Source organism: Neoarius graeffei, chromosome 15, assembly GCF_027579695.1.
Source record: "Neoarius graeffei isolate fNeoGra1 chromosome 15, fNeoGra1.pri, whole genome shotgun sequence".
NCBI classification, from domain to species: Eukaryota; Metazoa; Chordata; class Actinopteri; order Siluriformes; family Ariidae; genus Neoarius; species Neoarius graeffei.
In genome coordinates, this window is record NC_083583.1 from 35760134 (window position 1) to 35782740 (window position 22607).

The following is a 22607-nucleotide window of genomic DNA, read 5'->3' on the forward strand; positions in this document are numbered from 1 at the left end:
GAACAATGATTCAATGAACAGCTAAAACTCAAACTGTGCTTGATAATATATTTAGAATATGTACTAAAAATGTGTATCTAAGATATTTGGTATACTCTATAAGGTGCCATAATGTTTCATGAAAAGTGATTGAAATTTTGTCATAAAAGTCATAAAATAGCAGCTTTTTCCATAACTTTGAGCTCCTGGTGCCACCATTAAACTTTTGAATTTTGTCAAAATATTTCACCCAGTGTGTTTTCTTACCAAAAGGAACATAAAAACAAAAATGCATCATGATCGGAGGAACTTTTCATTTTTAGGGGGCAACTGATGCACCCTAGTCTACATGTAATAATATTGTGCTAAATTAGTACTCTGTCTCGTTAGCTAACTGTCTAACCCTGGTCCAAAAAGCAAAATTATTTGTAGATAAAAAAATGGAAAGGTTGTAATTGCATAAATATTCACTTGGTGAGTCAGATAAACAAGATATCAGGCTCATCCTGGTCCATGGGCTGTGTGCGTGACATCTCTGGTGTATGATGTCTTGATCTTGGCTTCTGTTTGCTGGTTTTTCATAGTCAGCGCAGACAACATTCTGGGCCCCGTGACTCATGAGATCTTTCCTGAAGAGCAAGAGTTTGTGTACATTAAATGGCAAGAGCCCAAATACCCGAATGGCATGATCATCCTGTATGAGGTCCACTACCATCGGCTGTCTGATAATGAGGTCGGTACACACACACCACACACACAGAGCAGTCTGCAGCACACACATTATCAAATGTTATACATACTCACACTCTCTCTCTCTCTCTCTCTCTCTCTCTCTCTCTCTCTCTCTCTCTCTCTCTCTCCACCCCCTTCCCCCCAGGAGCTGCATCACTGTGTATCGAGGATTAGTTATGAGAAGAACGGAGGTTGTAAATTGAGAGTTGGACATCCTGGGAACTACAGCGTACGAATCCGAGCCACTTCACTGGCAGGAAACGGATCCTGGACCGAGCCAGCTTACTTCTCTGTGCCGGACAGTAAGATTTAATTGCGTTACATGTGCATCTGTCTGGGATTTCCTTCATTCAACATGCTCACATGCAGCCAATAAAAACCCCCCAAAAAACAGTTTGTCATTTATTAAAAAAAAAACTATGATGATTATTATTATTGTAACTATATTAATATCCGTGGTGTGAATTCAGAGCATCTCTAAACTTTCTTGTGTCCTCTTCAGACAACATGAATCTGAAGATCATCATCGGCTCAGTGATTCTGCTCATCCTCTCGCTCTTTATTGGAAGCACTGTCTGTTTTGTTCTCAGGAAGAAGTACGTAACACACACACACACCTAAATTTCTTCACACTCTGAAGTTTAGATACTGGTTATTTCAACACGCTGTGTGTCTGCAGGCAAACTGAAGGACCCACGGGCCCGTTAATCGCCTCATCAAACCCAGAGTACATCAGCGCAAACGATGGTGAGAGTCAATATCAGTTATATTTATATTATAGAATCTTTACGGGCGGCACGGTGGTGTAGTGGTTAGCACTGTCACCTCAGCAAGAAGGTTCTGGGTTCGAGCCCAGCGGCCGATGAGGGCCTTTCTGTGCGGAGTTTGCATGTTCTCCCCGTGTCTGTGTGGGTTTCCTCCGGGTGCTCCGGTTTCCCCCACAGTCCAAAGACATGCAGTTAGGTTAACTGGTGACTCTAAATTGACCGTAGGTGTGAATGTGAGTGTGAATGGTTGTCTGTGTCTATGTGTCAGCCCTGTGATGACCTGGCGACTTGTCCAGGGTGTACCCCGCCTTTCGCCCATAGTCAGCTGGGATAGGCTCCAGCTTGCCTGCGACCCTGTAGAACAGGATAAAGCGGCTACAGATGATGGATGGATGGATGGAATCTTTACGTAACTGTCAGGGTCAATTAGGGAGAAACTAAAAGAGAAAAGTTAAAAAAAAAATTTTAATCTGTAACTCTTTTAAAACAGGAGCAAGACTGAAATTACCACAAGTTCATGTATACTGTTAAAATAATACAAATAAATTAATGGCTCAAGTTTTGATTAAAAATGCATTTCATTTTAATATTTTGTTTTAAAATGTATTTATATATTTTTTTTTAAATTTATTTATACTATGCATTTTGGCTCAGAACTGTTGAATGGTTGAACAGAAGCGGCAGCAGCTCAGTACATGTGACGTTTATTGTGTGTGTCATGTGCAGTGTACATTCCTGATGACTGGGAGGTGGCACGGGAAAAGATCACGCTCCTGCGTGAGCTTGGTCAGGGCTCCTTCGGCATGGTGTACGAGGGCGTCGCTAAGGATATCGTCAAAGGAGAATCGGAGACCCGAGTGGCCGTCAAAACCGTTAACGAATCAGCGAGTCTGCGCGAGAGAATCGAATTCCTCAACGAAGCCTCGGTTATGAAGGCGTTCAGCTGCCACCATGTGGTGAGTGTGATTTTAAATACAGTGCTGAAAATTCACATCATTTGCATTTCATTTATTTGAGATATTATTGTGTATATCTAATGTTATAGTTTATATCTGTTCAGTATGAGCCGTGCAGGAGCTCAACTACAAAAACATGGCTGATGGAAATTAAAAAACAAAACAATCATACATCACTGAACTGACATTTAATATTAAAATTACTAATTTATCCTGGTTCTGGGCGGCACGGTGGTGTAGTGGTTAGCGCTGTCGCCTCACAGCAAGAAGGTCTGGGTTTGAACCCTGTGGCCAATGAGGGCCTTTCTGTGCAGAGTTTGCATGTTCTCCCCGTGTCCGCGTGGGTTTCCTCCGGGTGCTCCGGTTTCCCCCACAGTCCAAAGACATGCAGGTTAGGTTAACTGGTGACTCTAAATTGACCGTAGGTGTGAATGTGAATGGTTGTCTATGTGTCAGCCCTGTGATGACCTGGCAACTTGTCCAGGGTGTACCCCGCCTTTCACCTGTAGTCAGCTGGGATAGGCTCCAGCTTGCCTGCGACCCTGTACAGGATAAAGCGGCTAGAGATGATGAGATCCTGGTTCTTCTTGCTCAATAAATAAACATCTTGTTCAATATTTGTTAAAATATTGAAATATGTAGGCCTAAAAAAAATTGTCATATTTTCTGGACAGGTATTTGACTTGCAGCAGGGGTGCCAATATTTACCTTGCTGATATAGCTACAGTATTTATTGTTGCTATGGTGATATGAGTGATACCTGAATTTTTTTTAAATACCTTTTCAGCTAAAGCAGCAAATAAAATTCATCCAGTGCAAAAATAAATAAATAAGTGAAGCGGAAAAGATGCAGATTTGCTTCTGTTAGCTGTAACTGTGAGTTTGTTAACCTCTGCCTTGTGAGCCAGTAGAAAACATGCACATGAGGCTTTGCACTTCTTGATCTGTAAAAGTACGTTAGAGCTATTATTAAATAGGGTCAGACCAGCCTTTTGCCTCACTCTGTCTTCAGTTTTGTCCCCATTGCTTGGCGCACATCCGAAGAAATAGCAGTCATCCACCGGCATACAACATTTTTTTTGTTAAATTCCTTATTTTCTGGTTAGCCATGTCGGCACCTTTGCATTGTGTGAGGAAATATTTCCATTCACCTCATATTGTCATCATTTTTTTTTTGTTTTTTTCTATAGCACATTAATACAGAGATGAAACCAACAGATACAGAAGGCGCTCAGCAGTTTAATAACAAAACATTCTGGTGAACAGGAAGCACCAACCTGCAGCCTGAGATGTTTTTACAGGTGGCTGCCACTAGATGGCGCTGTAGCTCTCTTGTAACACAGCTACTTCCATAAGACGTGGCTGAGTGCTAAAATGAACGCTTTCTTTATCATGACTCATGTAGGGAATCGTAAATCTCTTCTCTAACCAAAAAAAAAAAAGTGGACACTGAGGTGGGAAGACTTTTCTATTGGAGGAAAGTCTAAATGTGTGTGCAGGGAGTCTCTGTATTCGAAAAAAGATTATTGCTAGATGTAAAAAGGAATTATTTGTGTGTGTGTAGGTGCGTCTGCTGGGGGTTGTATCAAAAGGACAGCCAACATTGGTGGTGATGGAACTGATGACTCATGGAGATCTGAAGAGTTACCTACGCTGCCTCAGACCTGATGCTGAGGTACACACACAGAAAGAGAGAGAGGGAGACATGCACGGTCACATACATGCACTTGTACAGAAACACGCATGAATGCATGCATGCATATATATATATATATATATATATATATATATATATATATATATATACACACACGCATGCACACAGTACTAGTCAAAAGTTTGGACACACCTTCTAATTCAATGTTTTTTCTTTATTTTTATTAACTAAAAGTCATTTCGTGTCCTAAAGTAATGATGGATGTCGTTTCTCTTTACTTAGTTGAGCGGTTCTTGACATGATATGGATGACTACAGTTGTGGAATAGGGCTATTTACTGTATTTTTATTATTTAATATTTACTGTTTGATCTCAAATGCATTAAAAAAGCAAGAAATTGCACTAATTATCTTTTGACGAGACACCTGTTAATTGAAAAGCATTCCAGGTGACTCCCTCATGAAGCTGGTTAAGATAATGCCAATAGTGTGCAAAGCGTCATCAAGGTAAACGCTGGCTACTTTGAAAAATCTAAAATATCAAACACATTTAACACTTTTTTTTTTTTTTTTTTTTGTTTACCACATAATTCCATATATGTTCCAGATGTTATTTCATAGTTTTGATGTCTTCAGTATTGTTCTACAGTGTAGAAAATAGTCAAAATACAGAAAAAACTATGAATAAGTAGGGATGCACAAACTTTTGACTGCTACTGTCCATATACAAATAGAAACACACACACACACACACACACACACACACACACACACACAGGTGCACACAGACTTACAAAAGGAAACACGCACGTTTACACATGCACAACCACTAATATGTACGCATGCACATACAAACACATACACACAGGGTTAGGAACCCTAACCCTTCCCTTTCATGGTGACTGGGATGCTGTATCTATACCCGCTGTCCCAAAGAATTCTCAGAGTGTGATTTATATTACTTTACTTTTCTGAAAAACACCTCTGTGTGTGTTTCTGTTCCCGTGTGTAGAATAATCCCAGCCGTCATCCTCCCGCGCTTGGCGACATGATCCAGATGGCTGCAGAGATCGCAGATGGCATGGCCTACCTCAATGCAAAGAAGTTTGTGCACAGAGACCTCGCCGCTCGCAACTGCATGGTGGCCGAAGACCTCACTGTGAAGATTGGAGGTACACAGACAAAATCTAACCTAAACAGGCTAACTTGGAAACTAGCGTTATATGAAACAGGCTAACTACTACTAGTGTTATCATAAACAAGCTAACTCAAAAGCTAGCGTTATAGTAAACACACTTTAACCTGGCCTGCTGTTTTCTGCAGATTTCGGAATGACCCGAGACATTTACGAAACGGATTATTATCGTAAAGGAGGGAAAGGCCTGCTGCCTGTCAGATGGATGGCTCCAGAATCGCTGAAGGACGGCGTGTTCACAGCTCACTCAGACTGCTGGTGTGTGTTTTGTTTTTTTCACAGGGGTTACAAACTGTTTTCAAAAAAGCTAGACAGTCTTTCTATTTTGTAAAATCAGTGAAATTTAGTTCCCTCTGAAATTTGGTCATTGTGATGTATGTTTATTTCTGTAATATCTAAAAAAAAAAAAAACCAGGCCATTCTGTGGCTGGGAAGTTATTTAATTTGAGGGGATTCCTGAGCAAATAATGTGCATGAAATCGCTAGCTTCATGCGGACAGAGGAAGTCCATGTGTGCATGCGCAGGTTTATCTAAGTCATCGTCATCATCATCTTTTGGGTTTTATGGCAGCTGGCATCCAGTGTTGCATTACTGCCATCTACAGGTTTACCTTTGACCGTGCACTGACAGTTACATCATTCTGTCGCTAAACAAACAGCTGATCACACCGAGGTGCTCGCTGACCGCCGATATTTTTTCGTTTGGTCCTGCGTTTCCTTTTCTTCTCGCTTTCCGTTACTGTAATCGGTCTTTCGCATTTCATTCGCACACTCACGTCCTCCATTTTTCTCTCCTGTTTCAAATTTGTATCCCACAATGCCTTGCGTGAACGGGGAAAGCCCATCACGTGATGCATGACGTAGTATCTTGAATTGCTTCATGGTGAAGCAGGAAAAAGTAATGGAGAATTTAGGGCCACATGGCTCTAAATTCATTAATTGTTCTATTTTTAAAAAAAAACGAATAAAATTAGAAGTCTGTGATTCGAATTCAGTAGCTTTTGGTCCACTAAACAAAAATAATTGGGTGTCGGGGAAAATTCTTTTTATGACCTACACTTGAAAAATCGGAAAGGCAGTCTACCTTTAAATTAAAATTAACAGCCAGTGTACGACTGCCGATGCTGTGAAGCTCGGGTTAAAAACCAAATCATAAATTAATTAAGGAATTATGTATTTTTATACTGTTCTGTGTGTGCACGTGTGTTTCGTGCAGGTCATTCGGTGTGGTCCTATGGGAAATCAGTACATTAGCTGAGCAGCCGTATCAGGGCCTCTCCAATGAGCAGGTGCTCAAATTCGTCATGGATGGAGGCTATCTGGATCGGCCGGAGAACTGTGCTGAGAGGATGTAGGTTTAAAACCCCCCACAAACACTGACCCAAGCTCCTCCCATTAAACACAATCAAACTGATTCAAGCACCTCTCATTAAACACAACAAGCACTGGTCTAAGTTCCACCCATCAAACACAATTGAGTATATTTTTGGTGTGTGATTTTTATACATGATCACTCTCTCTTAGGCACAACCTGATGCAGATGTGCTGGCAGTACAACCCAAAGATGCGTCCAACCTTCACTGAGATTATTGAGATGCTGAAGGATGACCTCCATCCATCGTTCCAGGAGCTTTCGTTCTTCTATAGTGAGGAGAACAAGCCTCCAGAAAGCGAGGAGTTTGACATGGACTTTGAGAACATGGAGAGCATCCCACTGGACCCATCCTCGTACAACCAGAGGGAGGAAGGGAGTTTCAGTCGAGACGGCGGCCCCTACGATGAGCACGTGCCCTATACGCACATGAATGGGGGAAAGAAAAATGGCCGAATCCTCTCTCTGCCTCGCTCCAGCCCTTCATAACATTTCCTCATCACACTGCTCAGTTCTTTATCTATTTGTTTTGTTTTTTTTAGTTTTTAATTGTAATATTTTTTTTCAGAGGCCCTTAAAAACAGATCTCAGGTCTTTTTTTTCTTATTTTTGGACTTTCTTCCTGCTGTGGCGACGTGGTTGCAAAACATCTTTTCTCCAGATTCATCCAAATCGCAGTTCACTTGCGTCTCTTTTTCATTTTGCCAAGTTTCCTGGTCGATGGAGAAATAATTAAAAAACTGTGAATATGAACCTCTGTAAACCAGAAGGCTGCTTCAGCTAAACCTCTTTTCCCACTCAACCTTTATTTCTTTCTTTTTTTTTAAAATAATTTTCTAATTTTCAGATCGTGGCCTTTAATGAGTGGCCTATAAAACAAAGAGAATATCCATTTCCTCTGAGCAATGACTTTAAATATATCAGAGGACTTGTGAAGAGGGACAGCACAGACTATTTTAAGAACAAACATCGTCTTTGCGCAAAGGAGGATTTTACTTCTGGGGGATCCTTGATCCTTTTCGCCGATCCACTCTGGTGTTTGGTGAATGCGTTTTTAATTTATTGGCTTTTTCTTCTTCCTCTTTCTTAGTTTTTGCTCGTATCCTTTTTTATGACTGAAGGATATTTAAAACAGTTAAGGATTGGACAGGGGCGTTTCCTCAAGACTGACCAAAAAGCTGCTGCTTTGATATCTAGTGGGTATAAATATATAATATATATGATATATAGAATATTGATGGGATATATATATATATATATATATATATATATATATATATATATAGGTACCATTGAAAATTTTGTACATAGTTCAGTTTTTTATGTCTTCAACAGATCATATTTTTCAATAACAAGTATCTTTTTATTTAAAACATTCACTCACCCAGTAAACAGACAGAATCACACTACTCAACACTCACACAGGAAAATACCTGTAATTAGTAACATAACCTGTAGGGGGCGCTAATTAAAGCAGGAGAGACAGTGAGACCTGAGATTGTGGAAAAAAAAAAAGTAACCCCATTTTTAGCCAATATTGGTTTGTTATTGGTTCGTTTTTGACTTGCTGTGTTTTAGAGTTTAGCTAAATATTCAGTTTATGGCATAAAGTAACTTCAGGGTTTTAACTATGCTTACAAAAAGTCTCTGGAAAAAAAAAATCAGTTTTCTGTCAAATATTGTGTTGAAAATTCTAAAACAGCAGCAACAAGATGGCATCATCGTAAGAGCACATCAAAAATAGCTAAACAGTCCAACACCTGAGGTACATAATGCTTTACAATACATTGCTAACTAGCTAAACTTTCAGCAGCCAAGATACGAGCCACTGTGACAAAAGCCACGCCCAAAACAGTACACCATCGCTGGCTACATAACTGTATCAACGCACTACATCATTGTTTATTATCTTCACTTTATCCATATGCCAACTAATTACCTCAGTCAAAATTCTCTTAATGTTTCGCTGTCAAACATGGGTACTAAATAGTAATAATAACGCTAGCTGGTGTGTTCATGTCTCTGAGGACTGTGTTAGTCATGAGGCTGGATGTTAAAGCATGAGGTTTGGTTAAATCATTCAGCAGACATCAAGACATTCCAGTAAGTTTCCCAGATTTCTCAATTTAACCAAGATGTCGCTTAGTGTGTGGGGAGAAATACTGACGTTTTGGTTTGTTCTTGTGGAGAAATAAAGGAAGTATGGAGGATGTTCGAAATCGTCGCGTCACCTCACCGTGGTTCCAGTTGACGGAGTCTACCAAAGTAAATTTATCCCAAAAATTGGACAAAGATTCGATACATGAGAAAAGACTGCTTTTTGTTTCAAGTCACCTGATTTTGTAAAGCTGTGTTCAGAAGATTTCAGAAATGCAATTATATAGTTTGCGTTGGTGGACATGTCTTTATTTGTGCTGGTTAAGTAAGTGATCCAGGATTGATGCACATAAAGGAATGGCTAAAGTAATAGATGAGGAATAGAACCTAGAAGGTTATAAAACTATGATTTAGCATTACTGTTCATCCTTCTAAATTCTATCAACACTAACATGGCTAAGAGAAGCTGTTTGAGAATCTAAAAGTTAGAATGACTCTTGGCTTTTTTTTTGTCCTTCTAACTTCCACAAAATGTGGCTAACAAATTAACAGAGCGTTAAACCCAGATGTTAGAAATACTGGACTTGTAACTTGAAGAAATGCTAAAATATGCCAAAAGAAACTAGTCGAGGATTAAACTCCAGATGTGAGCTTTATTAAAAGCCACCGTAACTAATAATTAGCAGAGCATTAATCTCTGAAGTCAGAATTAACATTACTATTGACGGTCATCAACAAGTAGATTCAAAAATGTTAGCAAACCAACGCTAGCAGAGCATAAAAGCCAGTTAGCATTGTTGTTTGAAATGTATGCCTTTCTAGCTTGTAGAAATGATGAGGGGGGAAGCTAACCGAGCATAAAACCCAAACTTAGAATTAGCATTACAGTTGGTATTCATGAAATAGTAACTCCCAGAACTGCTAATGTGGCTAACAGATGCTAGCAGAGCATGAAGCCCTGAAGTTAGCATTACTGTCAGCTTTCATCGACTTTTTCACAAATGCTAAGCTTAGCCGAGGCGTTAAGAATGCACATTTTCTGATATTTTATGATATGTCTAACCTTCTCGGTCTAAAATAATGTAAGATGTTTGGAAGAAATCCTCACTGCTTTCTATAATCTATTATCATGAAGGTGTGTGGAATTTTCTTAAACATGACATATCTCTGATATTTGACATATATTTATTTTGATTATATCTAACCCAGGGTACATTTTAGTTCAGATAAATAGAGAGAAGCAGGTATTATGGCTGAACAGTCAGACTCAGTTTGTCATGCTAAGTTGAGAAATTATTATATTTTTAAAAGTTGGGACACAGTCTACCTCAGTAATTTACACAATATAGTCAAGCGGAGGACATTTTTCTCTCTCTCTCTCTCTCTCTCTCTCTCTCTCTCTCTCTCTACAATGCCTGTTATTCAGCTAATGACATTTAAAGGTGAAGTTCAGTGATCGTCCGCCACCACAACTAGAGCGCCTCACTTTTGCTATTAAGATTAATTTATCTGTTTGGGTTTTTTTTTTTCCCCCTAGGGGAAATGATTGTTCAACTGATGACATTACAGTATATTTCATAGATAAAGCCACTGAAAATGGGACCTAATTGAAATGTAAAAAGTTATATTCCCACCGGGATCCGTCAAAGTTCATCTTAAGTCATTCTGTGATTTTTATTTTTTATTTAACCCCCCCCCAAACTTTTGGTATTTAAAAATAACCTGTTACTGTAAGACAGGGTCTCTGGAAGAGAGTCCACTTTAGATTGAGCGCCCCCTTTTGAAGTTTGGTCTGTAGTGTATGTGTGATCACCACTGACAATGATTTCAGTACATGTCTCTGTACTCAGTAAAGAACAGAACGTTAGTTAACTCGAAACTCATTTATAATAGACATCTAGATTAGCAAAGAAGGCTAACTGCACTAGGCACTAGCTACACACACTCACCAGGAGCACCAACAATCTCTGCTACTTCCTTTCAAGTTTGTTTGTGTGTGTGTGGTTTTTTTTCCCCTTAACATGTTAGTGAGGTCGTACCGGTATATGAGAGGATTTGATGAACCAATGGTTATAATTTTTTTTTTTTTGGCCAGAATTGGAACTAATTTCAAGTAGGAACTAAAGTTGTGAGCAGGAAACTCAATAATCATTGGACCGCACGTGGCATACGATTGATTGATTGGTCTGAGGAATCATTTGAGCCAACGATTTCTTGTTTTCCACCATCATTACCAGTTTGCAAAGAATTGAGTCTCGGTTCAAATCTCACGTGTTGCTGAAATCATGGCTGCATGTTGCTCTCCTTTGTCACATCTTCCAGTGACCGTAGGATAAGAGGTGTTGAATTCCGTCAAGAAATAATATTTTTGCAAGCCATATTTTTGTAGGATGCATTTAAATAGTACCCATTCAGTCCGAGTTGTTTTTGAATGAAACTTGTTCCTTTCAACAGTGAGACTACTTTTTCAGAGGGGAGAAGCATAAACCTGAACGTGTCATGTTACCAGAAGTAGTTTTTACTTTATTACTGCCACATTTGAGTTAAATAAAACTTCACAAGAACCACTTGGGTGAGTCTTGTACTGTATGTCCGTAACATTCAAACACCTTTACTGTTCCAGTGGAGTGAGTAGCTTCCTGGTTTTGTGTTGTATAGGCACACGTAGATATCGACTGCCCCTACAACTGCCCTTCGACTTCTTCTATTATAAGTGAATTTGGTGTAAAGGAGATTTCTGTTCTTTTCTCAGCGAATGGAAATGTTTAGAAATGTCCTGTCTGTGGTAATCACACACACGCTGTAGATGTGGTGGATAGAGATCATGTCGAAAAGTGCTGAAGTTTTCCTTTTGTTTTGTGAAAAAAGGAGAATTTACATTCAGTGCAACAACCTCAAACAATACCAGTGGGTTTATTCACACATCAAACTTTTATATTAAAAAAAAAAAACTGGAGGTGAGTGATAAGTGTCACAGGACACATAAAGAAATCCAGCATAAGCTTATTACGCTCTTGGTTTGTTCTGCTCATGTCAAATTATTTCTCTTGTTTGGACACAATATGAAATCCCTTTGTTCTGTCATGATGAAAATAGTGCCCTTTCTTGTGTGAACTGAATGTGTTTCCTGTTCAATGTTTTTGTCTGTCGTTTCATCAATGTATTTTTCCTGACTGTGAAAATGGAGAGTTATTGCTAGTGTTGTTCGTGGGTTTGGGGGAGATGGACGCTACACGCCTCCCCTTGTGCATGGGTTAGCTCTTCTAGGACAATCCTGTGTGCCAAAAATGTTGTTTTCATGTTTTATTTTTCTTTCAACAAATCTGGGCTTAAGATGAATTCTCAGGAAGGCTCGAGCATGGGAGGCTCAGCTCACTCCCTCAGCCTCTTGATCATACTAGAAATTCGTCAGGCTCTTTATTATTTCTGGCGGAGTCTAGCAACGCAAGTGAAGAGCATACATGGCGCGTCCTGTAGCCTAAAGGCCCTTACCCACAGTGCCTTGCACAGACTTCAAACCAAACCCAGCCATCAGACTCCCCTGGACTTGGAGCGTTTCTCTCAGACGGAGAAAACAGACTTGTTGGGACACTTCCCGGAGTATTAACCCACATGAATTGGGTTTTTTAAAATGCGTAGTCTGAGATAAAGGCAAACTTTTAATGGGTTAAACCTTTTTTTGTTTTATCCCCCCCCATTTGTTTGTTTGGGGTTTTTTTTTCTCCCTTCTTCTGCTTGGCTCAATATTACTGTATGGGTATGTGAATGATGTTCATGTTTTTTTTTCCCCTTCTTTTCCTTGTTTGTTTTTAAAGCTGAACTTGTCTCTGCTTGGAATTGCTGTGGCTTTTTGATTTAATGCAGCAAAGCGAATGATCATTTTTACCCGTAAACTTTCATATGCTCCCTGAATCATCACTAGAATAAGATCCTAGTGCAGAAGAAAACAGGGATAGAAGCATACGCTATGTAGTAATTGAAAATATTTCTAGAAAACATGATGAAAAATAAATCGTAATGTAGAAAGCAGCAGGTTCCCCGCAAACACACAGCACTTAATTTTAAGTTTAGAAATTTTTTTTTTCAAGAAAGCAAACTGGCAGTGTGACAGGCTGAAGACAAGGCATTGTATGTATTTTATTGTTCTAAAAAAAAAAGGGAAAAAAGTATTACATTATTAGAGATGTTCATTTCTATTTTTTTAGCCAAAAGAAAAAAAAAACAGGGAGGGGCAAAAAATTCTTTTCTGACTGTAAACTTTTTTGCTATTCTTGTACATTATGAAATGAAATTTGCATTAACATTGTATATAGTCTTTTTTGAGAGAAAAAAAAGGAAAAAGCGGGACATCCTTTTGGTCACCGCGGTCTGGTCGTTTCTCATTTTCATGTACAGCCGCTTGTTTGCCATCCATGAAATCATCGCTGTCTGTTTCTCAGCGTTTTATATCACAGATCTCACCTTTCTATGTATGTATGTATGTATGTGCGTTTTTGTGCTTTGTATGATATGAAATTCTCTGTGGTGAGGTGAAAACTGAACAAGATTGATGGAGAATCTTTAAGGTCACGTTTGACCAAAAAATTTTTTTAATAAGTTTAAATAATAAAGCAATGATTCAGTGAGAAATTCAAATTTATACCAAAATGAAATTTGCTGCTTTAGTTTCAGAGGCTGATGGAGAGAACAAGTAATACATTTCACCCAAAAGATTTAGTGTCGACTATAAACATGAACTAAACTTCGTGTAGCAGAACACTGGAACATTACTGTCGTAGCCATACTTTTTTTTTTTTTTTTACTTTTTTTTAAAGCATAATTTAGTGTCCCTTCATATAGGTCCCGCCCATTAAAGTTTAAAAATGAAATCATACAAAAATGCTGTGAAGGTTACATCGATGATTTAAGTTCCATATTAAAATTCTTTGTCTAAATGCAGACAGTTGCATATTTTTAACAAAAATTTCTTGATAACTATCATGATGCATAATATTTATGTTTGTTAACAATTGCCAGCAAAGTGGTCGTGCAATACTCCAAACATTTTTAAAAAACTTTTACTTAACAATAAATAAATATGATATGAAAAAGGAGTCAATATTACAAAAATAAACTGGGAGAAAAAAAATTAAACAGCGCTGAATTTATTATTACTTGTTGCTTATTACTATAAGCAACAGAGTATAAATAAATGCTCGTGATATTAACATATTGTCATCGCACTCAACTTTCCTGTTTTATAAGAGTTGGGTATAAATGAGATTATAGAGCTCGTCAGTGTCATCTGAAACAAGTATATGATATAAAATCTGGGCTTGTATTGATTGAAGGAATTTTGGGTGAGACTTTCATTACTTGTTAGCTCATTTAGACTCCTAACTCCGGGGGGGAATAACAAGCAAACCTTTAGGTGAATTTATAATTTCCAAATCTCAAATATAGATTTTTAAATCAAAATCATAATTTTCTGCATTCTAAACCTCTGTTCACCTTGCCGTTCTCTCGCCATCATCTTTTCATCGGTCTCTTTCTCCTTTTTCCTGTTATTTCCTTGTCACTTGTTGTCAGACACACTGATAAACCTGTGACATAGGGAGTTATTTGGTGACATCACACACACACACACAACCACAAGACAAGCCCTTGGTCGTGCCATCAATCTCGCATTACTTACACACTCCTCCTGTGTGTGTATGTGTATATATATAAAACCACAATCACAAGCTCCATGACATAAAAGCAACTGTATCGGATCAAAATGTGCCATGATTAGCTGAAAGTCCTGCTTTACTACTTTTTTTGTTGTTGTTGTTTCTTCCTCAAGGAGAGCCAAGCAGTGATATGTACAGAAAAATGTTATGATGAATGATATGAAAAGAAATCTTGCTGTGTGTAAATTATTCAACAATTAACTGTTTATATAAAAGATTATGAATAAAAAAACATATTGGAGAAAAATTTTATTTGCTACAGGTACTGTTTTTCAGTTTGGGGAAAAATAATCCAAAGACAGTCCTTTTCTTTTTCTTCCAAACGACTGAAAAAAAATTAATCTAAATCCAAATCCAGAGCTCTGGCTATAACAGCCAGCACCACACTCAAATTCCTGCTTTGGTGAAGTCAAAATTGCCATTGATGATAATATTGGATTGATAAGGAATAAAACACTCCGTGTCACACTGTTGCAGTAAAATAATCAACAACAGTGTGGGGTTACTGTGAGCACCCTGAATACAAACATTTTCCTGTAACATACAGTAACATCCTGACGTGTTTTATTCCTCTCTTACCTCAGCAGTGTTCCAGCCGTTACACGTTTAATGAAGACCAACACATTTTTTATCCATTTAGTTAATGTAGTTATAGCTTTGCCTCTGACTGTCACTAGACAAATTAACAAATAAGTTCATGTCCTCAATTACATTATAGCAGCTATGAACAGTTGTTCAGTTACCAGCCTGTCTTTTGATTCTATCTCAGTTTAAAAAAAAAAGAAAAAGGGCAATCATATTACCAAGAGCGGCGGCACGGTGGTGTAGTGGTTAGCACTGTCGCCTCACAGAAAGAAGGTCCTGGGTTTGAGCCCCGTGGCCGGCGAGGGCCTTTCTGTGTGGAGTTTGCATGTTCTCCCCGTGTCCGCGTGGGTTTCCTCCGGGTGCTCCGGTTTCCCCCCACAGTCCAAAGACATGCAGGTTAGGTTAACTGGTGACTCTAAATTGACCGTAGGTGTGAATGGTTGTCTGTGTCTATGTGTCAGCCCTGTGATGACCTGGCGACTTGTCCAGGGTGTACCCCGCCTTTCGCCCGTAGTCAGCTGGGATAGGCTCCAGCTTGCCTGCGACCCTGTAGAACAGGATAAAGCGGCTACAGATAATGGATGGATGTTACTAAGAAGCCACAATGTATAAACTCCTCTGTCCTCAAGAACCAAAAATACTTTATAGTTTTGCCTCTGACTTAGTAGACAAATTAAAAGCTTTAAGATATTCTTAAAGGATCCTAAAATGCTACATTTCAGTGTATTTACTTATAATTCTAAGAATTCTTATAGTATACCTTTAAGTGACTTTCCATGATTTCTTAAAGAAAACGAAATGCTGTTAAAAAGAACGTTTAAGAAGTCACTTAAAGTTACTAAATTTAAAAATGTAGCATAGTGGTGTAGTGGTTAGCGCTGTCGCCTCACAGCAAGAAGGTCCGGGTTCGAGCCCAGCGGCCGGCGAGGGCCTTTCTGTGTGGAGTTTGCATGTTCTCCCCGTGTCTGCGTGGGTTTCCTCCGGGTGCTCCAGTTTCCCCCACAGTCCAAAGACATGCAGTTAGGTTAACGTGTGGCGGCCTTGGGCTGAAGTGCCCTTGAGCGAGGTACCGAACCCCTGACTGCTCCCCGGGTGCTGTAGTGTGGCTGCCCACTGCTCTGGGTGTGTGCGTGTGTGTGTTCACTGCTTCAGATGGGTTAAATGCAGAGGATGAATTTCACTGTGTTTGAAGTGTGCATGTGACAAATAAAGGTTTCTTCTTTCTTCTTCTTCTTACTTAGTCACGCCTACTTATAAGAATACCAATAAAAGGTCAAAGTTACTCTTGTATTTAATGAATTTAAAAAGTTCAGTAAAGGTGCTTGAATACACTACTAAATTTAAGGTTCCTTTAAAGTTTAAATTAAACACAATTACATTCACATTTTCACCTGGTGTGTTACAGAGTGCTGGCACTGGAGACTCCTTCTACAGATATTGAATAAATATCTTCTTACAGAAAACTTCTCTATATCAACTCTTTTTAATGTGTTTTTTAATGCCAAAAATGTCCTATAGAAGTTCTTATGACTTTCTATAAAACTCCGGTGTTCTACAGGATTTCAGCATGGTTCTCTAGAACAAGAAGTTTCAATAGGATTTTCTCAACGTTCTATAGAACTTGCCAAGTGTGTTCTTTAGGACAGAAAATTTCTATTAAAACTCAAGTTCTATAGGAAATCTACAGTATATTTGAACATTATTTATTGGCTTGGTGTTTTCTTGTCTACTCAAGAATATTTCCTTTATATGATGGTGGTGGCACCACTGTTGGGTATACCATACTAAAGGAACTGGAGAGAGCCCAGAGGAGCCCAGACCATATACAGCTTGCTGGCATACAATATCTCATCTCTTCTCATTATCTGTAGCCGGTTTATCCTGTTCTACAGGGTTGCAGGCAAGCTGGAGCCTATCCCAGCTGACTACGGGCGAAAGGCGGGGTACACCCTGGACAAGTCGCCAGGCTGACACATAGACACAGACAACCATTCACACTCACACCTACGGTCAATTTAGAGTCACCAGTTAACCTAACCTGCATGTCTTTGGACTGTGGGGGAAACCGGAGCACCCGGAGGAAACCCACGCGGACACGGGGAGAACATGCAAACTCCGCACAGAAAGGCCCTCGCCGGCCACGGGACTCGAACCCAGACCTTCTTGCTGTGAGGCGACAGCGCTAACCACTACACCACCGTGCCGCCCCGCCATCCAATATGATTTGTCTTTTTGAACTTTAGGTTATAAGTATGGCTAAAATGTCATGACCATGTCATGAAATTTCAATGCCTCAGCCAATTGGTTTCAACTTAATTCACCAGAATTATTTGGAGGAGGAAGTAGGAATTATTTTTAAGTACAATATGGATTTATTAACAAACAGAGCTCACATGTAAAAGATGCACAAATCAAAATAAGCAAAACAACAAAAACACAACTAAAATTAGTTATAGTTGTAGGTTTATTTTTCTTTGGGAAAATATGGTCGTTTATTAAATGTATACATTTCGTACTAGTTGAAACTTCACACCACCTGCAGTAACTGCATTTTAGTGGAAATAAACCACTGCATCTATCCTAATGAGTATAAATCCATTAGCAGGATGCACAATGACCTATCTTAAAATATTTAATAATTTTCACTCCAAAATTTACTGCAAGTATTTACTAGTATGTGTATATCGAGCTGACAAATTTTAGGGACTGATCAACAGTGCAGCTTACATGGAAGAATGCCAAAAGAACCTGTAGCAATAGTAGCTGCAGAATTGCTGGGTCTGTAGAACTGGAACTGGTCTATCGGAATTTTTTCTCTAGAATGTGCCTATAGAACTTTTTCCTATTGAACTTGGTACTAAAGTTCTACAGGATTTCCATTAAGTTTCCTTTAGAGCTTGTTCTACAGGATTCCTATAGAAGATTTTTTTAGCAAGGGCCACATCCTCTGTACAAGTCACTGTAAAAGAGCTGTTTCTTCTTCTTTTTTCTCCCTGAATTTCTCTTTAACCCTGATAAAATCCTAGCTGGTCATGCATGAGCTCACAGACAGACACCCTCACAGAGTCTAAACCCTTCCCATGAGCGCAGCATGCCAGTTATGCGCTCTTGGATGGATGGCTGTGGCATCTTTGGGATTTGAGATTGCGCTCTTCAGACAATAGAATCTATTTTCTGTTGCGCTTCTCAGGAGCTCCAAATGAGCTGTGACTATAGAAAGAATAACATGTTAGAACAAGTGCATTAATCGAAGAAAAAGAACAGGGCTTTTTGAAGAAGCCTTTATTTGTCACATGTACGTTACAGCACAGTAAAATTCTTGCTCTGGATATAACCCATCTGAAGCTGTGGGCAGCTATGGGTTCGGTGCCTTGCTCAAGGACGCTTCAGCCATGGATGTAAAGGGAGGGCAAAGTGCTGTTAATTCCCTCGCTCCACTCACACCTGCTGGTCGAATCGAACCAGCAACCTTTTGGTCCCAACCCTGCTTCTCTAACCTTTACATTATGGCTGCCTACAATAATATAAACTTGTGTAAACCGCAGCACTACCGTCAGAGACGCTGCTATAGAAAACTAATCAACACCTTCTGACCAATCAGAATCTAGAATTGAATAGGACTGTGTTGTGATTATACTTGACACTTGATTGCTGAATAAGAGGGCATATATAGAGCGTAGAGCATTTAATTGGATGAATGAACTTTAAAATGAAAATATCTTGTTTTTGTATTTTTTGTCTTGATATATGATCATTAGGGTGCATCAGTTGCCTGCCTCACTTTCATAAAATCTGATGCATTTTTGTTTGGGTGTTCCTTTTCACCAATAAAGACATCCTGTAAAAATTTTTTGACCATATTCAAAAGTCTAAGGGTGGCACCATGAGGTTCATTTTTTGCCAAAAAAACCCCCAAACAACGCTTATTTTGTTTTGGCGTAAGGTTTGAATCACAATGTTGGACTCCATTTATTGATTTCTTGTGCGCCAGAGATCATGTTAAGAACCTTTGCAAGGGATTGAGAAGCATTAATGTGATTCATAATACATTTGTATTGTTTAAAAGTAGTTGAACAATGATTCAGTGAACAGCTAAAACTCAAACTGTGCTTGATAATATATTTAGAATATGTACTAAAAATGTGTATCTAAGATGTTTGGTATACTCTATAAGGTGCCATAATGTTTCATGAAAAGTGATCGAAATTTTGTCATAAAAGTCATAAAATAGCAGCTTTTTCCATAACTTTGAGCTCCTGGTGCCACCATTAAACTTTTGAATTTTCTCAAAATATTTCACCCAGTGTGTTTTCTTACCAAAAGGAACATAAAAACCAGGGGTGCAGATCTGATGACAGGATTGGGGGGCGGGCACAAAAGTGATTTTTTTTTGTTGTTGCCCGTATGCAACTCATACCATGCAGAGATGGAATGGAGAGTCAGAAATATATTTGTCAAACATTATTTGTTCCACCATTTCTATCTAAAATGTGAAGAATGTGAAGTCTGAAAATACATTTGTTTGTACAATTTTGAATAATTTAGGGGATTTTTATTGGGGGGACAATTCATGTTTTTCAGAAATTGGGGGGGCATGCCCCCCCAGGATCTGCACCCATGATAAAAACAAAAATGCATCATGACTGGAGGAACTTTTCATTTTTAGGGGGCAACTGACGCACCCTAATGATCATATTGGTGTCCACAACACTAACAGACAGGTACAAAACGATCCGAAACACCAATTTCAGGCACACTTTAAGAAAGTTCAAGCAAAATTATTTTTAAAAAGTGTAAAAATGTAGTTCGGCTGCAGGACGTGTTGTGCCGTTAGATGGAAATGAAAAGCTCATGCAAAGCATGATGCAAATGCACTTCCTTTTCACCCTGCAGCAGCTGTACACACTTACAGTTGATGTCACAGATAATTTTGACAGAGTTTTCGGTCGTTTGCGCAAACATGCGCACACACACACACACACACACACACAACGTGTAACGACAGTTGAGATGAACACACTCCACTGAAGCTGCTTTTTAAAACATTGATGTGTATCAGCATCTTTTTGGTTCTGCACTTCAGATGAATTTACTGTGTGTGTGTGTGTGTGTGATAACTAAAGGAGGAGTTTGTCTGCTTTTTGAGAATGTAAAAGAAGGAAGTAAGTGACAGGGTTCTGGGTTAAAAACTTTCGTTCTTCACCATGCGTATAACAGACACGACGTATTTACTCACACCTGCTGAGGAACTATTTTAATTTTTATTATTTTTTCCACATTACGTCCCAGGGCGTTTTTCCCCCCTTGAACCTACACGACAGAGGTGAGTATTAGATTAGTTTTTGCTTAGTTATGAGCTCTGTAAATGGCCATTACAATTAAAATGGGATATGTTCATTTATGAGGCTGTTGCTCATACTGACACACACACACACACACACACACACACACACACACACACACACACACACACACTAAGAATTAGTATAAATGTTAAGGGATGAACTGTATAAATCAGTATGCACAAAATACAGTACACACTATTTATAAAACAGTCATGTGGGAAATGTTGTGATTGTTAGCTAAAATAATGAAATAGTTCTTTCCATGTCATTCCTTGTGGTCCTTTCTCGTGGTCCTCAACCGATCCAGATATTTTTGTACTGTGTAATATCTCAATTTTGCTCATGTGCATAAAAGTGTGTGTCGTATAGTTTGTTTGTTTATAAAGTTGCTAAAATAACAGCTGAACTCCAAACAGGTTTCATTGAGTGAAATCAATTTACTGCAAAAATGACTGACTCAGTTTCATACGATTCGAACAAGTGGAAAATGAGAAACGGTGAAATAAGCATTGGAGATTACTGAATATTGACCATTGAATATCTTGGGATTGATGTACAATATGTGGAAGAAGGTCCGAAGGATTTATATTAATGTGCCAGTTCTATTACCTTACCGTTTCTATAGTTCATTCACAGGGACTAGTACGGCTAGTACTGATTTTTTTTTTTTAAATCACTTTGGTGAATTGTTCTTTAAGGACAAACATTTTAAGGAAGGAGTCTCCAGTGTCAGAGCTGTGTACCTGTCAGAGGTAAAGCTCTACACAAGCTTTCTGACATCTTCAGTGAACAACTTCAGTGAACAACCTTTTATAGCTGCTATAATGCAAGCGTCTCCTTTCTTGAATGTTCCACAACATAAAATGTAACTATAATTGGACAAAAAATTTGGGTCTTTTTTTTTTTTTAAATAAAACAAAACGTAGTTGTTGGGTAACTGCTATGGTGTTAGAGGAATAAAACACTTTGGGACGTGCTGTTATTGGAAACAATGCCGTGTGTGAGTTATTTTTACCACCATGAAGTTGATTTCTAGTTTTTATTTTCCAATAACAGCACGTCCTGAAGGGTTTTATTCCATATATGATGTGTTCATAAGGTTTTTTGTTTGTTTTTTTGTTGGGGGAGGGTGTTCCGGTCAGTCATTATTACTTACTTCACTTTTCTTGTCAAGCAGGGAAGTGAGCAGAGTTTAGGTAATCCACTGTGTTGTGAATGAACAGACTCTGCACACGGGAATAAGCTTTTTTTTTTAAGGTTAGTGTTTTCCCACACGTATCTCCTTCCGTTTGTTGTTTATTGACACAGAGTCTGATTTCTCTTTTGGTTTCCATTCTGTGGTCTAGATCAGAATCTACGTCTGTCCCTGACCAAATGTGTGACTTGTGATTGACTGATAATTACTTGGGGTGTTATTGCTAACATAAAACCAAACATCATGTGTTTGTTTATCCTCCCTGTGTCCTCTTAGATGAACCTCCTAAGATTAACCTTAATTAGCAAGTAGGCTATTAGCTAGCTACTAAATATCACATAACAGCACTGACTCCTAGAACACACCAAGGTGGTTCTAATTTCTTGGTAATAATTTTAGATTTTATTTTCGGGTGTTCACACAGTGCTACTTTTAATGCTTAATATATTTTATTTATTTGTATATTTACTCATTTACTCATAATGATACTCCTTTACTCATAATAAGATTATATCAGTTTTGGTTACAGATATACCAGTTAATAGAGTTTATCTGTGTTTTCTGTAATACAAAAGTGTAGGCAGGAGTGAAAAGTAATGATGTTATTAATGTACTTAATTACCCTTTGGAAATAATTGTACTTGCAATCTTAGTCAACTAAGAGGAAAAACCAACTTTTAGCTCTTTAAAGTTTTATTTAGACCTTCATCATACTCATTACAAAGCCCATCAGATTTGACTTTTTTTCTTTTTCTTTTTCTTTTTTTGTTACAGATTCACACAGGATGAGTCGCTTGCTTTAGCTTCTACATAACAATGAAATATCAGCCTTTAAAATTCACCATCAAATATAAGTTTATTTTACGTTAGGAAATTACCTAGTTAAATTAACTAGCTAGTTAGGTTTTGTAAATTAGTTCCTTAAGTTAGCAAACTAGTTAAGTTTTGTTTTTTGCCTTAGCATTCATTACAAATGGGTTATTAGTCATTAACTAACCAGTAAGCTAAAGTCGAGGT

The 22607-nt window shown here is 38.5% G+C and overlaps 1 protein-coding gene across 1 annotated transcript in view; it reads left to right on the forward strand.

Annotated features, from left to right (window-relative positions):
* Nucleotides 1-14714, forward strand: part of insrb (insulin receptor b) — a 140914-nt gene extending 126200 nt beyond the window's left edge. The window contains exons 12-21 of the mRNA XM_060941199.1: nucleotides 564-712; nucleotides 857-1013; nucleotides 1214-1307; nucleotides 1391-1458; nucleotides 2205-2434; nucleotides 3999-4109; nucleotides 5103-5262; nucleotides 5414-5543; nucleotides 6502-6636; nucleotides 6810-14714. Coding sequence (XP_060797182.1) covers nucleotides 564-712; nucleotides 857-1013; nucleotides 1214-1307; nucleotides 1391-1458; nucleotides 2205-2434; nucleotides 3999-4109; nucleotides 5103-5262; nucleotides 5414-5543; nucleotides 6502-6636; nucleotides 6810-7146 — 1571 coding nt within the window. The 3' untranslated portion in view covers nucleotides 7147-14714. The remainder of the gene's footprint in view (nucleotides 1-563; nucleotides 713-856; nucleotides 1014-1213; nucleotides 1308-1390; nucleotides 1459-2204; nucleotides 2435-3998; nucleotides 4110-5102; nucleotides 5263-5413; nucleotides 5544-6501; nucleotides 6637-6809) is intronic.
* The last annotated feature ends 7893 nt before the right edge of the window (nucleotides 14715-22607 follow it).